This window comes from Sprattus sprattus, assembly GCF_963457725.1.
Source record: "Sprattus sprattus genome assembly, chromosome: 5".
In the NCBI taxonomy this organism is placed as follows: Eukaryota; Metazoa; Chordata; class Actinopteri; order Clupeiformes; family Clupeidae; genus Sprattus; species Sprattus sprattus.
The window spans coordinates 2368539-2390375 of record NC_137924.1 but is presented as its reverse complement, the minus strand read 5'-3'; the positions used below and the strand labels follow the sequence as shown (position 1 = coordinate 2390375).

The following is a 21837-nucleotide window of genomic DNA, read 5'->3' as shown; positions in this document are numbered from 1 at the left end:
TAATTCGCACAGCGTATGGAAACGCCCCCAGACTCGTATTTATTTTCTTTTGTCGGATTTTCATGAAGGTGCTTAAAATATGCGAATGAGTTGGATGGAAACGCTTTTAGCTAATGGGCTGAAACACGCCGGGCATCATAAAGGAGTTTTGCTTAGGGCACCAAAATGGCTAGCAGCGGCACTGCTGGCGAAGCCTAGTCAGACGGCCATAAACTTTTTTTTTTTTTCTGGCATTATGTGCTTGACATGTAGTCAGACTACATCCCATTTGTTCCAGTACCTAATGTTAACCATCTATCAAATGTCACAAACGTTATGTCTTTCTAGCGTTAGGTTTAGCGTTACCTATGTGTCTTTATTTCCGTTTGTCAAAAAAAGGAATTGCTCTTTACAAAAGTCTTTCAAAAGCCGGATTTGGAGTGCTGACACTAGAACTGAGTTAATTTATAATCTACTTGTTCATTTCTATCATATAAACGCATATATTGGCTGGCTAACATAAGGAAATGCCATCTGACTGGGGCGCAGGTAGCCTACGCATATTTTGAAATCTTGGGTCAAACAAGTGTCTCACCTTCCGCAAATACGCCAATCTTACATCGCCACCTAGTGGAAAGATGCAACAGTATGGAGCGAACGTGTCAGCAACAACGTCACGTGATTTCAGTACCTGCTCTATTTTACTATCACTATCGTCAACCTGTGAAGGTGAGTCTGGCAGTCATGGTTTCTTATAACATTTTCTCGAAAGGTTATTTGTGTATACCATCTTTTACTAAATCAAAACTGGACAATATTACTTTATGAGATTTGTGTAATCTTTCAATTGCCCCAGGGAATTTAGATTCGGACCACTTTTGGCTCGAATTCGAATGTTGTGGAAATTGTTGCTATAAGGTTGCGTGACGTAGGTTACGGTGAGAAGGCCCGCCAAGCCTAATAATTAACGTCAACATTTTGGAACATTTTGTATAACAGCAGTCATAATCTGCAAGAACAAACCAGTCAATCGTCTGTGTATTTATAATGTGAGCCTAAATCGGTGCTGGAGGGCATGTCGTTCAACAAGGATTTCTCAGATTCAGGAAGTCCGACCAACATTCTCTTATTACACTGCACCTGGCAAGTGGCTCACACTGAACACACTTATTCAGTATACTTTTCACTATTTAAAATGTATATTTCATTTTCGACCTGTGGTGAAGGTCCAAGGTAATAAACTCGCATTGTATGGTTGTTACACGGTGTGTGGATATAATCGTCTCTGGCTGCACCCTCAAGGCAGACAGTTTGAAAATATGAAGATAAGGGAGGTGCATGACTCCTTCAAAGAAGCTGACATTGTTGGTAGATAGCAGCTAGAAGTAACTCATTGATTAGATTAGACTCAACTTTATTGTCATTGCTCAGAGTACAAGTACTGAGACAACGAAATGCAGTTGGCATGCAGTTGGCATCTAACCAGAAGTGCAAAACCAGAATAGTGCAGAGTATGTGCATATATGGGGTAATTCAAAAAATAGATAAATAGGATGTATACAGTATGATATAAGTGGTATGAACAGTAAGAGCATTAGCAGCAATATTGGTGATTATGTGATATTGGTTTATTTAAAGTGCAGGTGAAGTACAGGTGAAGGTAGCAGTAGCAGTTATGAATGAGGTAAGAGGCATGATATGATATAAATATGATGGATATGGACAACAATTGTAAATAAATAGATATCTCAGTGAGAACGGGGGAAACCTGTGGTCTGATATTTGCATAACAAATAAGCACTAATATTATTAAGTGCACATGTTTACCTAATAAATAAGCACTAATATTATTAAGTGCACATATTAACATGTATGATAAGTGTAAATCACTGAAGCAAGTGAACTGAGTTCTGCTGAGCACTGAATGCAGTGAATAAAAGGTCACAGACTCTTAGAGGAGAAGACAATATGAAACATTTTGAAGGTCCCAGATCCTAGAGAAACGGTACAGAAATGAGGAAAGGAGTTTAATAACTCAATGAAGATGGAACACGGAATTATCTAACAAAATGTCTCCATGAATTATATCACTGATTACACTGACAATGATTAAGGATTAAACATGGCAGAGATGATGTGTGTTTGCTAAAGTTTCAAATCATTTCACAGCATTGCAAACAGCAGTGCTCTCGGCACAACACAATCTCAACAGAACTCCACATTTTGGATTAGACCTATATATGAGGCATGGATCAGCTTCCAAAGGTGCCCGAGACAATACTGAGTTAGGGGAGAGTTCCTGTGCTAGAAATTAGCAGAAGTGTCCAACACGGAGGCTTAGGTTAGACAGAGTAGGATTGCAAACAAGAAAGTATTTGATTTCATTTTGATTAGTGTTCAGAGCAGACATTTGCTATTGATAGTATTGATTCAATTCAATTCAATTCATATAGCGCCATAACAATACAATTGCCTCTAGGCGCTTTACAGATAGCTGTTGATAGTATTGCTATTAAAACAGAAAATATATTGGTGGTTAAAACAGCAAATAATTTGCCAGAGCTTAATGGAGTCTATCTTCACCCCAAGGCAACCACCATAGGAGGTGATCTAAGCAGAACTGCTCCCAGAGGAAGAGGGAGTGAGAGGGGGATCCTCGAAAATGAGTTTCCCCGAGCAGCGGCCAGAGTAAGTCAACCCTCACTGCACAGAGGAGATTCACAAGACTAGTTTTATTCTTTTATTTCTGTTAGAATTGTTTAGATTTTGTATTTGCTCATTTATTATTTTATTATACAGATAATGTGCTGTTTGAATCCTCTTTGTAATGTTATGAATGTTATGACTTGCCTCATTCTCACAGGAATGTCATGAAGAGACCAGACTCCCCTTTGTCCAGTGTGTCTGTGAAGAGTGATGCATCAAGATTCAGCAGACCAGACTCCCCTTGGTCCAGTGTGTCTGTGAGGAGTGATGTATCCAGATTCAGCAGACCAGACTTCACAGGGGAAGGATCCAGGTACACATATTAATAACCAGTGATGGGACTAATGCATTACCAGGTCATTTGATTACAGTAAACTCATTACGTTTACAGTAACCAAGTAGGGTAGCACATTACATTTCAAATATTTGTAATTACATTAGTTACGTACCACTGTAGAATTTACTGTAGTTACTTAAATACAATTTTTCCAGGTAGCTAAATGAATATATTCCAATCTGCCTACCCTCTTTACCTGGTGTCAAATTGTTCAGACTAGGGATGTGCATCTCCAGCACTGATGCAGATGTGTGTGTGTGTGTGTGTGTGTGTGTGTGTGTGTGTGTGTGTGTGTGTGTCGGTGAGCGTGTTTGCGTACGTGCGTTTTCATGTGTGTGTGTGTGCCATAACTTAGCAGCCCTACTGTGCAACCTGAGTCCATTTACTGCCACCCAACCACAATGGCACAGAGGGCTTTGGGAATTATAATGTATGTATTTCAGAGCCTACAAAGGGACAGCAATGAAATTGGCTCAAAACCAGCACACCTCGTAATGTCATGGCTTTATAGTATTTACTCTTTGACTTTTTCATTATGGCTGCAGGATTGCATGACTTCAACAAACCCATCCATGTGTCCTTGTAGAGTGTCAGCTGGACGGGTGCTGTGTGATGTCTGCCCAAATCCAGCTGTGAAGACCTGTCTGACCTGTGGGGATTCCTACTGCATGACCTGCATCAGACCTCACTACTCTGACCCAGATCTGGAGAGACACCAGCTACAGGACCTTCAGGATCAGAACCTCTGTGAAAAGCACCACAGACAGTTGGAGTTCTACTGCAGGACCGACCAATCAGCAATCTGCTCACGCTGTTTCCATAGAGATCACAAGGGACATGACGTCGTGGAGCAGGTGGGCACATATACAGATCAGGTGTGGTCTATTTGTTATTATACCACGGCTTGGTTGGATTTTGAGTAGTTCCAGGTTTTTGAATGTATTACACTTATATATGAATTTGCCTAATTAGTTCTGAAGTTTAAAATAACTGTAACCATGTGACAGAGTTACAAACAAGGGGATCGATGAAATTACAGAGAGTATAACAAATTCTTATTCTCAAACAAAGAACTTGTGACAAATCATTGTCAGGATAACTTAATAAGGGGATCTGTATTATCGCAACAAGGCCAGCATTACGGATTTTTAAAAGAATGAAGTACATATTTGGCAGGGTTTTGTTAGATAGTCAATATGTGAAAATCCTGACAGGCCACAGTGTCTGCCTACTTCCTCGATTGTCCTTACATGGAAATGATTGATTTAATTTTAGTCAGTGGGATATGTACACACATCATATAGCCTGATCATATCATGTCATAATGTATATCATATATCCTGATCATATCATATCATCTATCATATAGCCTGTGCCTGAGAGTCTATAGCTGTTAATCTTTCTCAGCACCTTTGTTGTGTCAAGACACTTATTTATGTGAATATCACAAGAGTAGCAACATGTTAAATACGTTAATACAACAACACATACAATACAGTGCAATTAATACAGTGTGAAAAACTTGTGTAAGTGCAGGATACAAGTAAATACAATAGCAGCAATATAATCTGTATTAAAGAATCTTTATTAAAGATGCTCACAGAACTTGCCTGTTTGCCACAGTGTTCCATAGTTTTGGTGCGTAAAGCATAAAAGCAGCTTTCCCTGCTTTGCTTGTGGAGAACTTTGGGTTATATATATTAAATTATAAATATATATATATATAAAAGGAGGATCTATTGTTCCTTTGTGGTTGATAGGATATTAAGAGTTTAGATATGTGTGAAAGTGCAATGCCATTTCAAGGTTTGTAAGAAATTCACAGAGCCTTAAAATCAATTCTATAAGAAACAGGGAGCCAGTGCAGTTCAGCTAAGACAGGGGTGAGGTGCTCACTCTTCTGCGGCTCAGAGTCTGGCAGGAGAGTTCTGTATGAGTTGCAGTGTCTTTATATACTTTTTTGGGAGAAAAGTCTAAAGAGCATTGCAGTAGTCTAACCTACTAGTGATCAAGGCATGGATTAGTTTCACAGCATACTGTTGTGATAAAAAGGCTGCACCTTGGCAATGTTTCGTAAGTGGGAGAAAGCTGTCTGGGTAACTTTAGCTAAATGGGGTTTGAAGTTTATCTTTGTATCTAAGATGACACCTAGGCTTGTTCATTTTGATTTGACAAGGTGTGGCGGGTTTCCAAGATCACTAAGAACGCTGTCTCTCTTTGATTTTGGTCCAACCAAGAGTACCTCTGTTTTATCGTCAATTGTGGTAACTGTTGCATAAGTGGTGCATTTCAGTATATCTGGGCTGAAGATCACAGTGATTTACAACGCTAAAGCTCGGCAGAATTCTGGGATATGCTAGCCTGGCAATGAGAGATATGGAACTAACGACTGGGCTTTGGCCATAGCAACCATCCATTTGGAACTAACGACTGGGCTTTGGCCATAGCAACCATCCATTTAGAACTAACAACTGGGCTTTGGCCATAGCAACCATCCATTTAGAACTAACAACTGGTCTTTGGCCATAGCAACCATCCATTTAGAACTAACAACTGGGCTTTGGCCATAGCAACCATCCATTTAGAACTAACAACTGGTCTTTGGCCATAGCAACTATCCATTTAGAACTAACAACTGGGCTTTGGCCATAGCAACCATCCATTTAGAACTAACAACTGGTCTTTGGCCATAGCAACCATCCATTTAGAACTAACAACTGGGCTTTGGCCATAGTAACTATCCATTTAGAACTAACAACTGGTCTTTGGCCATAGCAACCATCCATTTAGAACTAACAACTGGGCTTTGGCCATAGTAACTATCCATTTAGAACTAGTTGCAAAACTTTGGTTTTGAACTTAAAAGGTTATTCAGTGTGTGGCGAAAAGTAGCAGTTATACAATCAAGTCTATTTTAGGGATCAATGTGTAAACTGATATTCCCAAATGAACATAACACAAGTGTGGCAGCTGTTGTATAAGTTGTGCCGTGTCGTTCGTTATCCCTTCTTTACCCTACACAGCAGTCAGTCTCTCCTATGTCAGTCTCTGGACAGGCAGGACATTCTCATTATCAACCCAGTTTCTCTGTTCTCTAATGTTTTATTCTTGTTTGCACAGGATGCACATGAGACACAATGCAAAGTTACTGAAACAGGAGGTATGTAATGTTTAACACTTTTATAAAAAATAAGTAGATTTGTGCTTACCACTAAAATCTCATGTTTCAGCTTCCATCTCCTCCTCCATCATTCTCAGGTGTTCCTCCACCTGGGCAGATCCAGTTCCTCTCAGTGCAGCCAGACTCTGTGACTTTAAGATGGTCACCACCAGAGGGCGCTCCTGGCCCCCACAGGTACAGGGTGACCTGGAGACGAGGCCAGGAGCAGCGCAGCATAGTAGTGAAGGGTTCTGAGGCGGAGGTGACAGGACTTCTTCCAGGAGAGAAATACCACTTTACTGTGGCCACCCTCAGTGAAGATGGCCACCAGAGACCATACGTGGGGGCATCTGTACACACAGGTGAGGATCAACACCTGACCTGTGGTCAGTTCATACCTCTTGGTGTTAGAAATTGGTTAAAACACTCTCACATATTATGTAAAAATGACCATAGACTGACTGAAACTGCATACAAGTGCTACAACCCTGGCTCAGGGGGAAGCAACACAATGAGAACAGGAAAACACCAACTGAATTAATAACTATATTTATCAAAGCACACAGGGGAAAAGGGTAGGTGGAGTGTAAAGGTAAGCAGATGCAGAGTGTGTGAGAAGAGAGAGTGAGAGGGGTGTGGCCAGATATTAACACTTGGGAGACAGAGGTCTGTTAGACTCTTTTAGGTTGTCCGCCACACCACAGCATTAATGATTCTATTTTAGAAGACCTCAGCAATAATAACATGTGAGAAAAATAATAATAATAAAACAAAAAATGTAAATCAAATGTAAACATACCCTTACAAAAACCCACTTTCAGAGGTCCTCCGATTTTTTTACAAAAACACATTGTAAAGATTGCGGGCCAAGACTCTTTGTAAAGAACTTGTAAACATAGGCCTTAGCTGTACCTCATGAGTTTTATCATCCAGAAAGTGTGTGTGGTTTGACTAATAAATATTAGTAATTTTAAAGTAACCCTTTCTTCTCCAAAACCACAATGAATATTTGTGAGATATTGGACAGGATGTGATTGTCACTGCTAATGGCCCATCTGTCAAAAACAATTGCTTGTGAACATGGCTAGTGTTCTTTACAGGACCCTAATTACTTCACAGGAGCCTCATACTAATTTCTGTTTACAATTATGTGTGCCTAATAATATTAATGCAACTCTGAGCATGATATGATATGTATTTTACTGTATAATAGTCTTAGCAACACAAAGTGATTTATTCAATTCAAAACCGTTGTGCAGAGTTGACGATAGTAGCCTAAACTCAGAACTCCTAATGTAGGATCCAATTGCACCTTAGATTTTCTTTTAATTGAAGGTTGAGCCACCCCGCTGGCAGAGCTAATTACTGACACCTGGCATGTTGATTGGTATCGCCTCACCTGGTTTAATTTAAGATGTGAATAACCACTAGGCTAGGGCATTTTATTTTGTGGAACCTGTCGTTTGGAATATTGGAGCTTTGGAGACGCTAAACGCATAATATGACACGTGTTTTACTTAAGTTTGAATAATGTAATGAAGTGTTGCCCTACTTTGTTGGGCACAAGAACCTGCAGTGTGAGTCTGACATTAGGGCCCAGAGAGTCTAAAACCCAAGATTGCAAATATTACAGACGCACACAAACACTATTTAACATGTCTTCTGTCCTCAATGACCAGTGTCAGGCAAGGGTTATTTAACCAATGCTTCAACAGGAGGCATGTTTTACCAATTAACTCACTGAGCTAAAGAACATAGAAGTCCTATGACCAGCTGTGGACTCTGAACTGAGATCTGAGTGAATGCCCATTTTAGAGCAAGTTCCATCCTATGGTTTAATGCAATGGCTCTGCTCTGTCTTTGATTGGAACTGATGTAACTGATGTTACATGTTCTATTCTGCAGAGGTTCCGATGCCAGAGAATCTAGCTGTAGAATACAACTCCTCGTGTGTCTGTTTCAAGTGGACCAAACCAGAAGGAATAGACCAGGTGTCTTACCTGCTGGAACTTTTCTGCGAGGGACAGGGGGAACAGCCGAGGAGCATTCACACAGATCTACTTATTCATTCTATCTCGGACTTGCAACATGGCCATAAATACACTGTCCAAGTATCTACACTGAAAAATGGCCGTCAAAGCAAACCCACCTCTAAAGGTTTTACAGCAGGTAAGAAAAAAGAACAACCCTCTATACAGCTGGTATGAATTATCACTTACATATGTAGTTCTGTAATACTCAAACTAAATTCAAATATTTTCAGGGATTCCAGACCCAACTCAGTGGGGTTGTTTAATGCAAAATGGACAAACCAACTGAACTGATGTGAACTGAACTAAACTTTGCAGAGATTCCAGTCCCAGAGCGTCTGACTGTGAGCTCCATCACTGCATCATCTGCTAGCCTCAGCTGGCTGGTGTCTCCTGAGATGGAGCAGACTCCACACAGCTTCCTGGTCTCTTACCAGAGTGAAGGGACTGAGCCAAAGTCCATCTCTACTGAGTCATGCAGCACATACATCGCAGGCCTGAAACCAGGAACTGACTACACTGTTAGAATCTACACTGAGCTCCAACATGGAGGAAAGAGCCAGCCTGCTTCTGTTCAGATGAAGACAGGTGAGATACCAGGACAGGGAAGGATGATTCCCTGAAGTGTTATTCATGATTGATCTGTGTTATTCATGATTGATCTGTTATTTATGATTGATCTGTTATTCATGATTGTTCCTCCCCTGACCGCACGTCCGTGCTCTCACATAGAAATGTGGGCGCGGAGCCAAGCTGTTGCTCCACTGAATTGGCATATGCTTAATCAATTCATTATTTGAAGTAACCTATAATGGCCATTCCCTGGCTATTTAGCCTTGTTTTTGCGTTTGAATGAATGGAAATATGTATACATTTACATTATTGGTTTATTATTGTCTACAGTGTAGTCTACTACACACGTAAATTTTATCCTCGGCTTTAAACTGATCATATATATAGAGTGGTTCTGTAGACTTTAAAGCACTGATGTCTCAGTGCACCTGGCGTGGGTTTGTGTGCGTGTCATGATGTGCGTCGGGCGATATAGGGGCCTCATCCTGGTAATTAGCCCCAGGCCTAAACATTTCTTAATCCGGCCCTGTATATAGGTACTTTAATATATTCCACAGCGCTTTGTTGCACTCTTAATATTTATATATATTTTTATGCTATTTCTACCGTTTTTAGATATGCAATATTGTTGTGTTATATGTTGTTGTTGTGTTATATGTTGTCCCTCGTCGCACCAACAGGAGAAGCAGTCTAAATTTCGTTGAATGTAAATACAATGACAATAAAGGCTTTTCTATTTTATTCTATTTCTATATTCTCAACAGAAATAATATGCTTATAAAGGCAGCATAATTTGTAGGCATAGCACAAATGAGTTAATACGACGATTCATTGCATACAATTTTCGTTAAAAATTTTGATGTTGAGATATTGAAGCTTCAGACCTACACATAAGCCACAGGTCAGAGAAATTAGTGCAAATATCATGACAAAATATAGGTTTTAGTTTAAGAAGGCGTCCTTCCTTTCCAGAGGTTCCAGTCCCAGAGCGTCTGACTGTGAGGTCCATCACTGCATCATCTGCTAGACTCAGCTGGCTGGGGTCTCCTGAGATGAAGCAGACTCCACACAGTTTCCTGATCTCTTACCAGAGTGAAGGGACTGAGCCAAAGTCCATCTCTACTGGGTCATCCAGCACAGTCATCAGAGGCCTGAAACCAGGAACTGACTACACTGTTAGAGTCTACACTGAGCTCCAACATGGAGGAAAGAGCCAGCCCGCTTCTCATATAATCAAAACAGGTCTGAATTTTATTTGCAGTGAATACACAATGACAAACTCTAGAAGTGCTAGGAATGGTACAGGGACTTGTTTCACTGGTATGCCATGGTCTTAGAACATAGTAATCAGTTTTTGTCATGATAGTATGAAATCCATTTCTTTTCATATGACCAAATATAAAAAAAACATCACAGATATTGCAAACACTGTAGCAGAAATAGTGACAGGCTTAAGTAGATATAGAGAAATAAAGTTGAAGTGATTCCTTTAGATCCAAGGTGGACCAAAGTCCTTTGCGGTGTCCTGCCTAATGTCAAATCTACAAATATTTAGCAGTTGCCAGATATCAAAGTCAAAGTCAAAGATATTACATTTGAGCTAAATTAAATGTGCTGTCACTCTTTTGGTGGAGAGTGCAAATTTGGAGAAAACTATTTCTCCATTTTTCATTGTAAGAACTTCACAAGAACTGAAAGAACTTTTCTGTTTGAATCAGTACCTCCACTTTCAGATATACTGTACATAAGTTGGAAGGATTTTCAGAATGAATCCAGCCACATTATACTTTCAGAACGTTAATCTTGTAATGTAATCTTGATACTGGGCACTATTCAGATACTGATCACAGGTCAGCAACATAAAATCATGAAGACTGTGATCTCCCCAATATAATGGGTAAGGCCCTGAGTGCTATTGATGGTGCCAATGATGTCTTCTACCTTTCCAGAGATTCCAGTCCCAGAGCATCTGACTGTGCACGCCATCACTGCATCATTTGCTAACCTCAGCTGGCTGGTGTCTCCTGAGATGGAGCAGACTCCACACAGCTTCCTGGTCTCTTACCAGAGTGAAGGGACTGAGCCAAAGTCCATCTCTACTGGGTCATGCAGCACAGTCATCACAGGCCTGAAACCAGGAACTGAGTACATTGTTAGAGTCTACACTGAGCTCCAACATGGAGGAAAGAGCCAGCCTGCTTCTGTTCAAATGAAGACAGGTGAGATATCAGGAAGGGGAGAATGATTGCCTGGAGTGTTATTTATGATTAATCTGTGTTTTTTAAGGTTTTTGAGACACAGCACTAGTATGTACAGTTGGCAGCAAAATTCAGATCTAGAACAGATTTGCCCACAGGCCAAAGTGTAGTAAATATGGTGGACAGAGGGCCATACTGAGGCAACATGCAAACCAGATTAGGTCACAACAATTCACCTTGGGCCTAGCAAGAAATTTGGATTCACACTTTATCTGTCAATCGTCGAATGAGTTCAGCATAGTCATTAAATAGGATATTGCAACCGAACATCTAAAATTGTCACACAAAACTTTCTGGAAGTCTTCATATAGCAATAAGAAAAATGAGCGTGAAATTTGTTAATTTATTTAACTACAAATATTTTAATCCATCCAGATATTCCAGTCCCAGAGCGTCTGACTGTGAGCTCCATCACTTCATCATCTGCTAACCTCAGCTGGCTGGTGTCTCCTGAGATGAAGCTGACTCCACACCGCTTCCTGGTCTCTTACCAGAGTGAAGGGACTGAGCCAAAGACCATCTCTACTGAGTCATGCAGCACAGATATCACAGGCCTGAAACCAGGAACTGAGTACACTGTTAGAGTCTGCACTGAGCTCCAACATGGAGGAAAGAGCCAGCCTGCTTCTGTTCAGATGAAAACAGGTGAGATATCAGGAAGGGATAAATGATTCCCTGAAGTGTTATTCATGATTAATCTGTGTTATTCATTATTGATCTGTGTTATTTATGATTGATCTGTGTTGTTGTACAGTTGGTGGCAATAATCTGATCTAGAAAAGGAGTGTCCACAGGCCAAAGTGTAGTAAATATGGTGGACAGAGGCCCATATTGAGGCAACATGTAAACCAGATTAGGTCAAAATAATTCATCCTGGGCCTAGCAAGAAATTTGGATTCACTCTTTAGCTGTCAATCGTTGAATGAATTCAGCATAGTGATTAAATATGATATTGCAACTACAGCACTAGTATGAACAGTTGGCAGCAATAATATGATCTAAAGAAGGAGTGTTCACAGGCCAAAGTGTAGTAAATATGGTGGACAGAGGCCCATACTGAGGCAACATGTAAACATGACGTCAATATGATTCACTCTTGATCCGGAAAAAAAATATGGATACAAACTTTATCCGTCAATTGTCACATGAATTTAACATAGTGATTAAATATGATATTGCATCCAAACATCTAAAATTTTCACACAGACCTTTCAGGAAGTCTTCTTTACAGCAATAAGTAAAATGAGCATGAATTGTATTCATTTATTCAATTACAAACATTTGAATCCACCCAGATATTCCAGTCCCAGAGCGTCTGACTGTGTGCTCCATCACTGCTTCATCTGCTAGTCTCAGCTGGCTGGTGTATCCTGAGATGGAGCAGACTCCACACTTCCTGGTCTCTTACCAGAGTGAAGGGACTGAGCCAAAGTCCATCTCTACTGAGTCATGCAGCACAGACATCACAGGCCTGAAACCAGGAACTGACTACACAGTTAGAGTCTACACTGAGCTCCAACATGGAGGAAAGAGCCAGCCTGCATCTGTTCAGATGAAGACAGGTGAGATATCAGGAAGGAAAGAATGATTCCCTGAAGTGATTAAGTATGATATTGCATTCAAACCAGACCTTAGCATGAACTTTTATTTTATGACAAACATTTTAATCCATCCCGAGATGCCAGTCCCAGAGTATTAAACATTCAATTTGAGTGTGTCAGTTAATCCTTTCAGTCTTTTAGATTTTTTTAATCCTTCAGTGTTATGAAACTCTTAGTAGAGCAGTCAAAGAACAAAGCATATTCATTCCTGTATTTACTACACCTGGGCAGCGGTACATGGTGTGACAATGAGAACAGCTCCAGTGAAACAGAAAGGGAAAAGTGGCCATGTGTGGAGGCAAGTGGTGGTCTATATTCTGTACAGGCAGTGGTTGGTGTATATTCTGGCTGAATTCAATTATCTGTCTGAAGGGTATTTCTCTCTCAGGTTACCAAGTGAAAATATATAGCAACACCTTACTCGTATACACCTTACAGCATGGCCAACTGCTCAGTGTGTGTGTGTGTCTGTGTGTTTTGAGACTTCCTGAGTGTCTGTGTGAAACAATAAACCAGTAGAGTGAGCAGAAATGAACTGTATTTCTACTTGATAATGAAATAGTCTACCCACAACTCTATACCACTGAAAATATTACAACATGTTTCATCCCAGCTTTGCCTTCAACTGATGAGTTCATGGAGAAAAACAAACAACTGGAGGAAGAAAAGATTAAACTTTTGGAAAAGACAAAACAACAACTAGAGGAGGAGAATAAAGAGATGGTGAAGACAAAACAACAACTATTGGAGAAGAATAAAGAGATGGAGAAGACAAAACAACAACTAGAGGAGAAGAATAAAGAGATGGAGAAGACAAAACGACAACTAGAGGAAAAGACAAAACAACAACTAGAGGAGAAGAATAAAGAGATGGAGAAAACAAAACAACAACTAGAGGAGAAGAACAAAGAGCTGGAGAAGACAAAACGACAACTACAGGAAAAGACAAAACAACAATTAGAGGAGAAGAATAAAGAGATGGAGAAGACAAAACAACAATTAGAGGAGAATAATAAACTCCTCCAGGAGAGAGGGACAGAGCTAAAGAACGTGACTAAACGAGAGAAGGAGAGAGAGGAACTACTGGAGAACATGACCAGTGAGGTGGAGACCAGTAAAAGACAACTGGAGTCACTGGAAAAGAAACTGCAGGACAGGAACAGCCAACTACAGGACCTGAGAACCCAACTTCAAGAACAAGGCAGGGATCTGGAGGAGAGAGACAGACAGCTGGAGGAGAGAAACAGACAGCTCCAAGAGATGGAGAAGACAAAACAACAACTAGAGGAGAAGAACAAAGAGATGGAGAGGACAAAACAACAAATAGAGGAGAATAATGAAGAGATGGAGAAGACAAAACAACAATTAGAGGAGAAGAACACACTCCTCCAGGAGAGAGGGACAGAGCTAAAGAACGTGACTAAACGAGAGAAGGAGAGAGAGGGACTACTGGAGAACATGACCAGTGAGGTGGAGACCAGTAAAAGACAACTGGAGTCACTGGAAAAGAAACTGCAGGACAGGAACAGCCAACTACAGGACCTGAGAACCCAACTTCAAGAACAAGGCAGGGATCTGGAGGAGAGAGACAGACAGCTGGAGGAGAGAAACAGACAGCTCCAAGAGATGGAGAAGACAAAACAACAACTAGAGGAGAAGAACAAAGAGATGGAGAGGACAAAACAACAAATAGAGGAGAATAATGAAGAGATGGAGAAGACAAAACAACAATTAGAGGAGAAGAACACACTCCTCCAGGAGAGAGGGACAGAGCTAAAGAACGTGACTAAACGAGAGAAGGAGAGAGAGGGACTACTGGAGAACATGACCAGTGAGGTGGAGACCAGTAAAAGACAACTGGAGTCACTGGAAAAGAAACTGCAGGACAGGAACAGCCAACTACAGGACCTGAGAACCCAACTTCAAGAACAAGGCAGGGATCTGGAGGAGAGAGACAGACAGCTGGAGGAGAGAAACAGACAGCTCCAAGAGATGGAGAAGACAAAACAACAACTAGAGGAGAAGAACAAAGAGATGGAGAGGACAAAACAACAAATAGAGGAGAATAATGAAGAGATGGAGAAGACAAAACAACAATTAGAGGAGAAGAACACACTCCTCCAGGAGAGAGGGACAGAGCTAAAGAACGTGACTAAACGAGAGAAGGAGAGAGAGGGACTACTGGAGAACATGACTAGTGAGGTGGAGACCAGTAAAAGACAACTGGAGTCACTGGAAAAGAAACTGCAGGACAGGAACAGCCAACTACAGGACCTGAGAACCCAACTTCAAGAACAAGGCAGGGATCTGGAGGAGAGAGACAGACAGCTGGAGCAGAGACACAGACAGCTGGAGCAGAGAGACAGACAGCTGGAGGAGAGAGACAGACAGCTGGAGGAGAGAGACAGACAGCTGGAGGAGAGAGGCAGACAGCTGGAGGAGAGAGACAGAGAACATCTGACTGGTGAGTGTGAGAGAAGAGATGTGTATGCCAAGTGTTTAGCAACATAGACTGTGTGTTGAGGCCCAAATGACCAATCAAAGTTATTCTCTTAAAAAAAAGTGTCCCGTTAAATGAACTGCTGCTTTCACTCACATGGTATTAACACTTTGAAATACTCACACATATCAGCTCCAGTTCCTGCTTTCCCTTTAAATCTCAGTCTCTATCTGTCTGTGTTGTGTTGCATCAGGAGGAGAGCCTCCCCAGATATCATTAATCCTGTCTAACTCAGTGCTGTTCACAGTGTCAAACACTTCAGTACCTACTACAGTAACTGAATGGGCTTCTGATCCAGTTTCTCTTTTGTGTTGGACTCCTAGATCCAGATCCTACTCACATCAGGAGAACACGCAGTTTGCCGATTTTGCCTCCAAACAGTAAGTCTTCATGTTTGTGAGTCTGCGATGAATTCCTCAGTATTTGAAGGGATATAAAAGATCATTGGACCTCATTCCTGAAACGCAGTTAGGAAAAAGTTTCTTCTTTACGTGTTCTTCTCAACTAGAGGAAAGAACAAAAAGTTTCCTCTTAACTCCTGAGATAATTCTGGCATTCCTGAAGGGTTTCTCACATGGGATTTGTGCTGCTAAGAACGGGTTATAAGAACTTAGAAAAGCAGTGTGATCATGTTCTTAAGGGCTACATTTGTGAGAAATCATTGGTGATTGCGGTCACATCACTTCAAGAGATATCCTCAGATTTAAATAATTATAATAATAATAATGACGAGAATATTGTATCATTAACCAATTACATTTAACATTTATAGTCATGATTCTACGAGGCATTGTGATGTCCTAACTAGTGTTGTCGCAATACCAAAATTATGACTTTGATACAATACCTGCCATAAATATCATGATACCCGATACCATACGAAACCACAAATACGATACAATCCCACAAGTACCATACAATACCGCAATTACGATACGATACCACAAATATAGTACGATACTGGCATATTTATCCTAAATAGTAAAACATCTGATAGGTTCCCTTTTTTACCAGCTTGTTCCTGCCCAGCTTTTTGAAAACTTAACAAATAGGAATTTATATTAGTTTCGATCTTTGGCATCCCCAGGGTTGTTCAGAGTGATCAGGGGTCCAACTTTTCCTTCCATATGTTTGCGCAGGTGTTAAAACAACTTCAGGTAAACCACTTTCAGTTGTCAGCCTCAAAGTCAGGGGGCACTAGAGCGTTTACATCAGACCCTTAAGTCACTACTTCGCTCATTTTGCACAGAGTTGGACAGGGATTGGGAGGAAGGGTTGCCATGGCTAATGTTAGCAGCCACAGGAGAGCACGGGGTTCAGCCCCAATGAATTGGTCTTTGCACATTCGCTACAGCATATAGGCCACATTAGTGAAATTGTAGGCTATTTCGCATGTATACCGTTTTCTAATTGTACCACTACAGCCCTGCCTACAGCAAGATATCATATAGTGAAATATTTTGCATGTATACCGTTTTCTTTTACAGTTTAATCTGGACAATGAATTGGGCTATGTTCTTGCAGCCAAATTGAAAGCTAGATCAACGTCTACATGCAATAGGGCCATCCGATATCCCTTTGGCTTACCTATCCTTAAAAAAAGGCCTTCTGCAACAATAGACCCGTACTGATGGAAGTACAATTGTATGATTTTCAGATCATGGCAGCATTTCCTGCCCATCTTTAAAATTGTATGATGGGGAAATTCACTTGTCACTAAACTAGGCTAAGGCTACTTGTGTTAGGCTGTATATGGGTGAGCTTGGGGCTCAGTCTCGGAACAGTCTCAAGTGCTCACGTTGCCTGTGGTTGCATGCCCTTATAAGGAGCTGGCGGGAGGTTTATGTATGCAAATTCAGGTGAACAAGAATTCAATTCAATTTAAGAATCAGTGGCATTCCTCTTTCGGGGAGCACAGATGAGAACACTTTGGCAGTTTAAGAACACATTTCCACATGTTCATGAATCTGGCGTGGATCTTAGGGTTGGTCTTACGAAGTTTGTAAGAAGATATTTAAGAAGACACTTAAGAAAATGTTCCAGAATGAGGTCATCAACACTAATATTATGCATAGTGAGGTCATTTATCACACAGTATAGATTAGCTTCACACTTTTGTCATTGTTTATGTTCTACAGCTTATAATAATTGGACCATCTGTAACAAAGACTTTTTTTGCGTGTTATGTGCCTGTGTGTGTGTGTGTGTGTCTTTGCAGTGGGAGGAGAAAGTCCAGCAGGCTTCTGGGATTCAGATCAGATTTCTGTTTCTGTTGGGCTCCCAGATCCAGATCCTCCTCACAGGAGAAGAAGAAGAAGAAGTAAGGAACAGCCTCCAAACAGTAAGTTATCAGTGGTCTCAGTTTGATCCTACCACCCTGGACATTCTGACAGATGTAGTTTCTGGATGCTGGATGTCTACTAAGAATGAATATTGGTAACGCTTCCTTTTACAGTCCCCTAATAACCAAGTAATTACCAGGTAAATACCTGGTAATAAGATGTATTAACTAGGTAATAACCATTTAATTAAATACAAATACCAGGTAATTACCAAGTACATACCAGGTTATTACCAGGTAATTACCCAGTGTTTACAAGATATTTCCCTGACTGCTACCAGGCATTTACCCAATAATCACTGGTAGATACGCAGTAATTGTATATTGAAGATTTTAAACCTGGTAGTTAAAAATATTTACCTTTTATTTATCTGGTAAATACCAACAAGTTACCTGGCATTTACCCATTATTTACTTGGTAGATATCCTGCAATTGAATATTGTAGACTATAGACCCACTGAATGTGTCCATATGTGACTTTGTTAGGGTGATAATAACATAAATATTCACGGGGTAATTACCAGGTATTTACTGAAAATAATCACACACTTACCTGCTAACTACCACTTATTTACGTGGTAGTTACCTAATATTTATATACCAACTAGTTATCTAGTATTTACTAGAAAAATACTTAAAACTACCAGGTATTTATCCAGGAATTATAGATGATGTATTACCAGCCAACCTGTCCTGTAAGTGACAGTGAGGGTATAACTTCCAACTATTTACAAAGTAATTACTTTCTAATTATCCAGTAGTTACAATTTACATTATCAGGTAAAACCTTGTGATTTACCCTGTAAGGAAGGTGGAACTGTACTGTAAAAGGAAGCGTGGCTTGTTTCAATGATATTACCATGTAATTTCCTGGTAACTATAGATTATAATCCTCTACCACCCATCAGGGTTTGTAGTTTTGAACATGGTACCTGGCAAGAACTCCCATATCTCCATGATAATTATCAGGTAAATATCGGGGTGATATCAGAGTTTTACAGTGTCGTTACCCTGTAAGGAAGGTGGAACTGTACTGTAAAAGGAAGCGTGGTTTGATTCAATGATATTACCATGTACTTTGCTTTACGTAAAGATACAATGCATTTTGCTACACTCCTTCACACAACCTGTGACAAAAATGCAGAAACAGGTGAACTGTCAAAGAGACTAATTTTTATCTTCTTAATCTGCAAAACTTGACGAGAGTAACTTCAATACTCAATACATAAAGTGCAAAACAGTGGCATAGCTTTCTAGTATACTTTTTTTGCAAAACAAGTGGGACATGTAAATAAAAAGTGCAAAAGTGCAAATGGAACCTAACACCAAATGGAATCTAACATCAAAAAAAGTGTCAGGGTCAGAATAGGTAGAAATAACAGTTATTGAACATGATTGGTTATTGAATTGATTGAATATCCGGGTCACGGCACCATTGTAACGGGCTCTTCTGCGTTGTGTTCTAGTTGTCTCCTTTGCTGAACAATAAACAGCCACGAAATGATCTTTTTGGAATTTATTCCTGCACACGTCAACACACACGAGGCAGTCATGAACATGCAGTCATTCCATACACTGGACATTAGCCTGCTGTCTTCAGTTCAGAAACCGCAAACTCATTCATCTTACAACAATGAACGTCATGTGAAAGCACATGAAATATAGCATCATCACTTTACACATTCTAACAACAATAGAGGAAACTATACATGACAATTAACATACACTGAATCCAACATACCTGCACACGTCAACACACAAGAGACAGTCATGAACATGCAGTCATTCCATACACTGGACATTAGCCTGCTAGCAAAGGAAAACATATGCTAGAGACCTCATGGTATGATACAAAACGGAATATATATATTTAATATCACAATATCAGTATGGTAAATTGCATGTTAACTATTCTCTAGTATTAACCCCCTTATGTCGACATTATATCTAATATTTGTTGGTTTATTATGAGTTAAGTTTGTCTGACATGGGAACAAGCATACCTGTCTTCAGTTCAGAAACCGCAAACTGAAGACTATACTAAACTAATTATCTTAAAGGGGCAGTACAGTTTTACGTACTCAGTGTGTATTGTCAACCTTTAATATGTACAAGATAGAAAATAAAAGCATAATTAAATCAGAATATGGTTACATTTCATTAACTAAATGCAAACAAAATAATACACTTTAAACTTCGTTACATACATAGGGTTATTGAAATACTGTTACTGTTCTGACTCCTGACAGTGAGTTTTCCCCTAGTGGTGGTTTGAATTACTGCAGCTTTATTAATTCAGCTTTAATTGCCAGAAACTTCCAGTGTTTGTTTGAGTTTACATGTGCTCCTCCACAAAGAGTTGTTAGCTGAGCTTGGAGTGGAACCAACAGTAAGTTTTGAATGTAACCGTTTATTTTAGTTGCTATATATCCTTGTGATGTTTTAGGTGATGCTCAGGACACTTATTTTAAGTTGTAAAATGTGTTTATGCTAACCGCGATGCTAATCATTAGCATGCTAGTCAAATAGCTATGTTTGAGTCCATTGTCATGGCTTATAGCCTCAGTCATGCTACAATTTATGTGTGAACAGTATTAACATTTAGTGACATTATGTTACTTATCTGTGTGGATATAGGCTACTGTAAGAAAGATAATTAAGTTAACAAGTTTAGATAACAGTGAGTAATACTTACCTGATTTAAAACCTGAAAAGGAAGAGAAATGTGAAAGGAATGTAGACATTGCTGTGGCAAGTATTTTATTTTAGTTGTGACATTGTGTATACTGTGTATTCATTGTGTTGCAGTTTTACAAAAAGCAGAAATACTAAGTACCAGAAGATTTCAGTAAACAGTCAACCTGGAATCAAGCCTACTGAGTCGTTTCTTGTTAGCCATCTGTCTACAATACAGCTCACGTATCCTCAGGACAGAATAGTTACATACGGTTATTGAATTGATTCCATTTGCACTTTTTATTTACATTTCCCACTTGTTTTGCAATAAAAGTACACTAGAAAGCTATGCCACTGTGTTGCACTTTATGTATTGAGTATTGAATTTACTCTCGTCAAGTTTTGCAGATTAAGAAGATAAAAATTAGTCTCTTTGACAGTTCACCTGTTTCTGCATTTTTGTCACAGGTTTTGTGAAGGAGTGTAACAAAATGCATTGTATCCTTATGTAAAGGAAAGTACATGGTTATATCATTGAAACAAACCACGCTTCCTTTTACAGTACAGTTCCACCTTCCTTACAGGGTAACGACACTGTGAAACTCTGATATCACCCCGATATTTACCTGATAATTATCATGGAGATATGGGAGTGCTTGCCAGGTACCATGTTCAAAACTACAAACCCTGATGGGTGGTAGAGGATTATAATCTATAGTTACCAGGAAATGACATGGTAATATCATTGAAACAAGCCACGCTTCCTTTTACAGTACAGTTCCACCTTCCTTACAGGGTAACGACACTGTGAAACTCTGATATCACCCCGATATTTACCTGATAATTATCATGGAGATATGGGAGTGCTTGCCAGGTTCCATGTTCAAAACTACACACCCTGATGGGTGGTAGAGGATTATAATCTATAGTTACCAGGAAATGACATGGTAATATCATTGAAACAAGCCACGCTTCCTTTTACAGTACAGTTCCACCTTCCTTACAGGGTAATTCACAAGGTTTTACCTGATAATGTAAATTGTAACTACTGGGTAATTAGAAAGTAATTACTTTGTAAATAGTTGGAAGTTATACCCTCACTGTCACTTACAACACAGGTTGGCTGGTAATACATCATCTATAATTCCTGGATAAATACCTGGTAGTTTTCAGTATATTTTTAGTAAATACTAGATAACTAGTTGGTATTTACCAGGTAAATATCAGGCAACTACCATGTAAATAAGTGGTAGTTAGCAGGTAAATACCACGTAAATAAGTGGTATTTACCAGGTAAATATTAGGTAACTACCACGTAAATAAGTGGTAGTTAGCAGGTAAGTGTGTGATCATTTTCAGTATATACCTGGTAATTACCAGGTAAATAGCTATGTTATTATCACCCTAACAAAGTCACATATAGACACATTCAGTGGGTTTATAGTCTACAATATGCAATAGCAGGATATCTACCAAGTAATGAAAGGGTAAATACCAGGTAACTTGTTGGTATTTACCAGATAAATAAAAGGTAAATATTTTTAACTACCGGGTTTAAAATCTACAATATACAATTACTGCGTATCTACCAGGTAATTATTGGGTAAATGCCTGGTAGTAGTCAGGAAAATATCTTTTAAACACTGGGTAATTACCTGGTAATAACCTGGTATGT

The 21837-nt window shown here is 39.7% G+C and overlaps 1 protein-coding gene across 1 annotated transcript in view; it reads left to right on the top strand.

Moving 5' to 3' along the window:
• Positions 1-2641: 2641 nt before the first annotated feature.
• LOC308365559 (uncharacterized protein) overlaps positions 2642-21837 on the top strand; it is a gene marked incomplete at both ends in the record, with an annotated part of 52756 nt that continues 33560 nt past the window's right edge. Inside the window, 5 exons of the mRNA XM_080839027.1 lie at positions 2642-2667; positions 2843-2998; positions 3609-3897; positions 6143-6182; positions 6281-6544. Of these exons, the coding sequence (XP_080695153.1) occupies positions 2642-2667; positions 2843-2998; positions 3609-3897; positions 6143-6182; positions 6281-6544 (775 nt within the window). The remainder of the gene's footprint in view (positions 2668-2842; positions 2999-3608; positions 3898-6142; positions 6183-6280; positions 6545-21837) is intronic.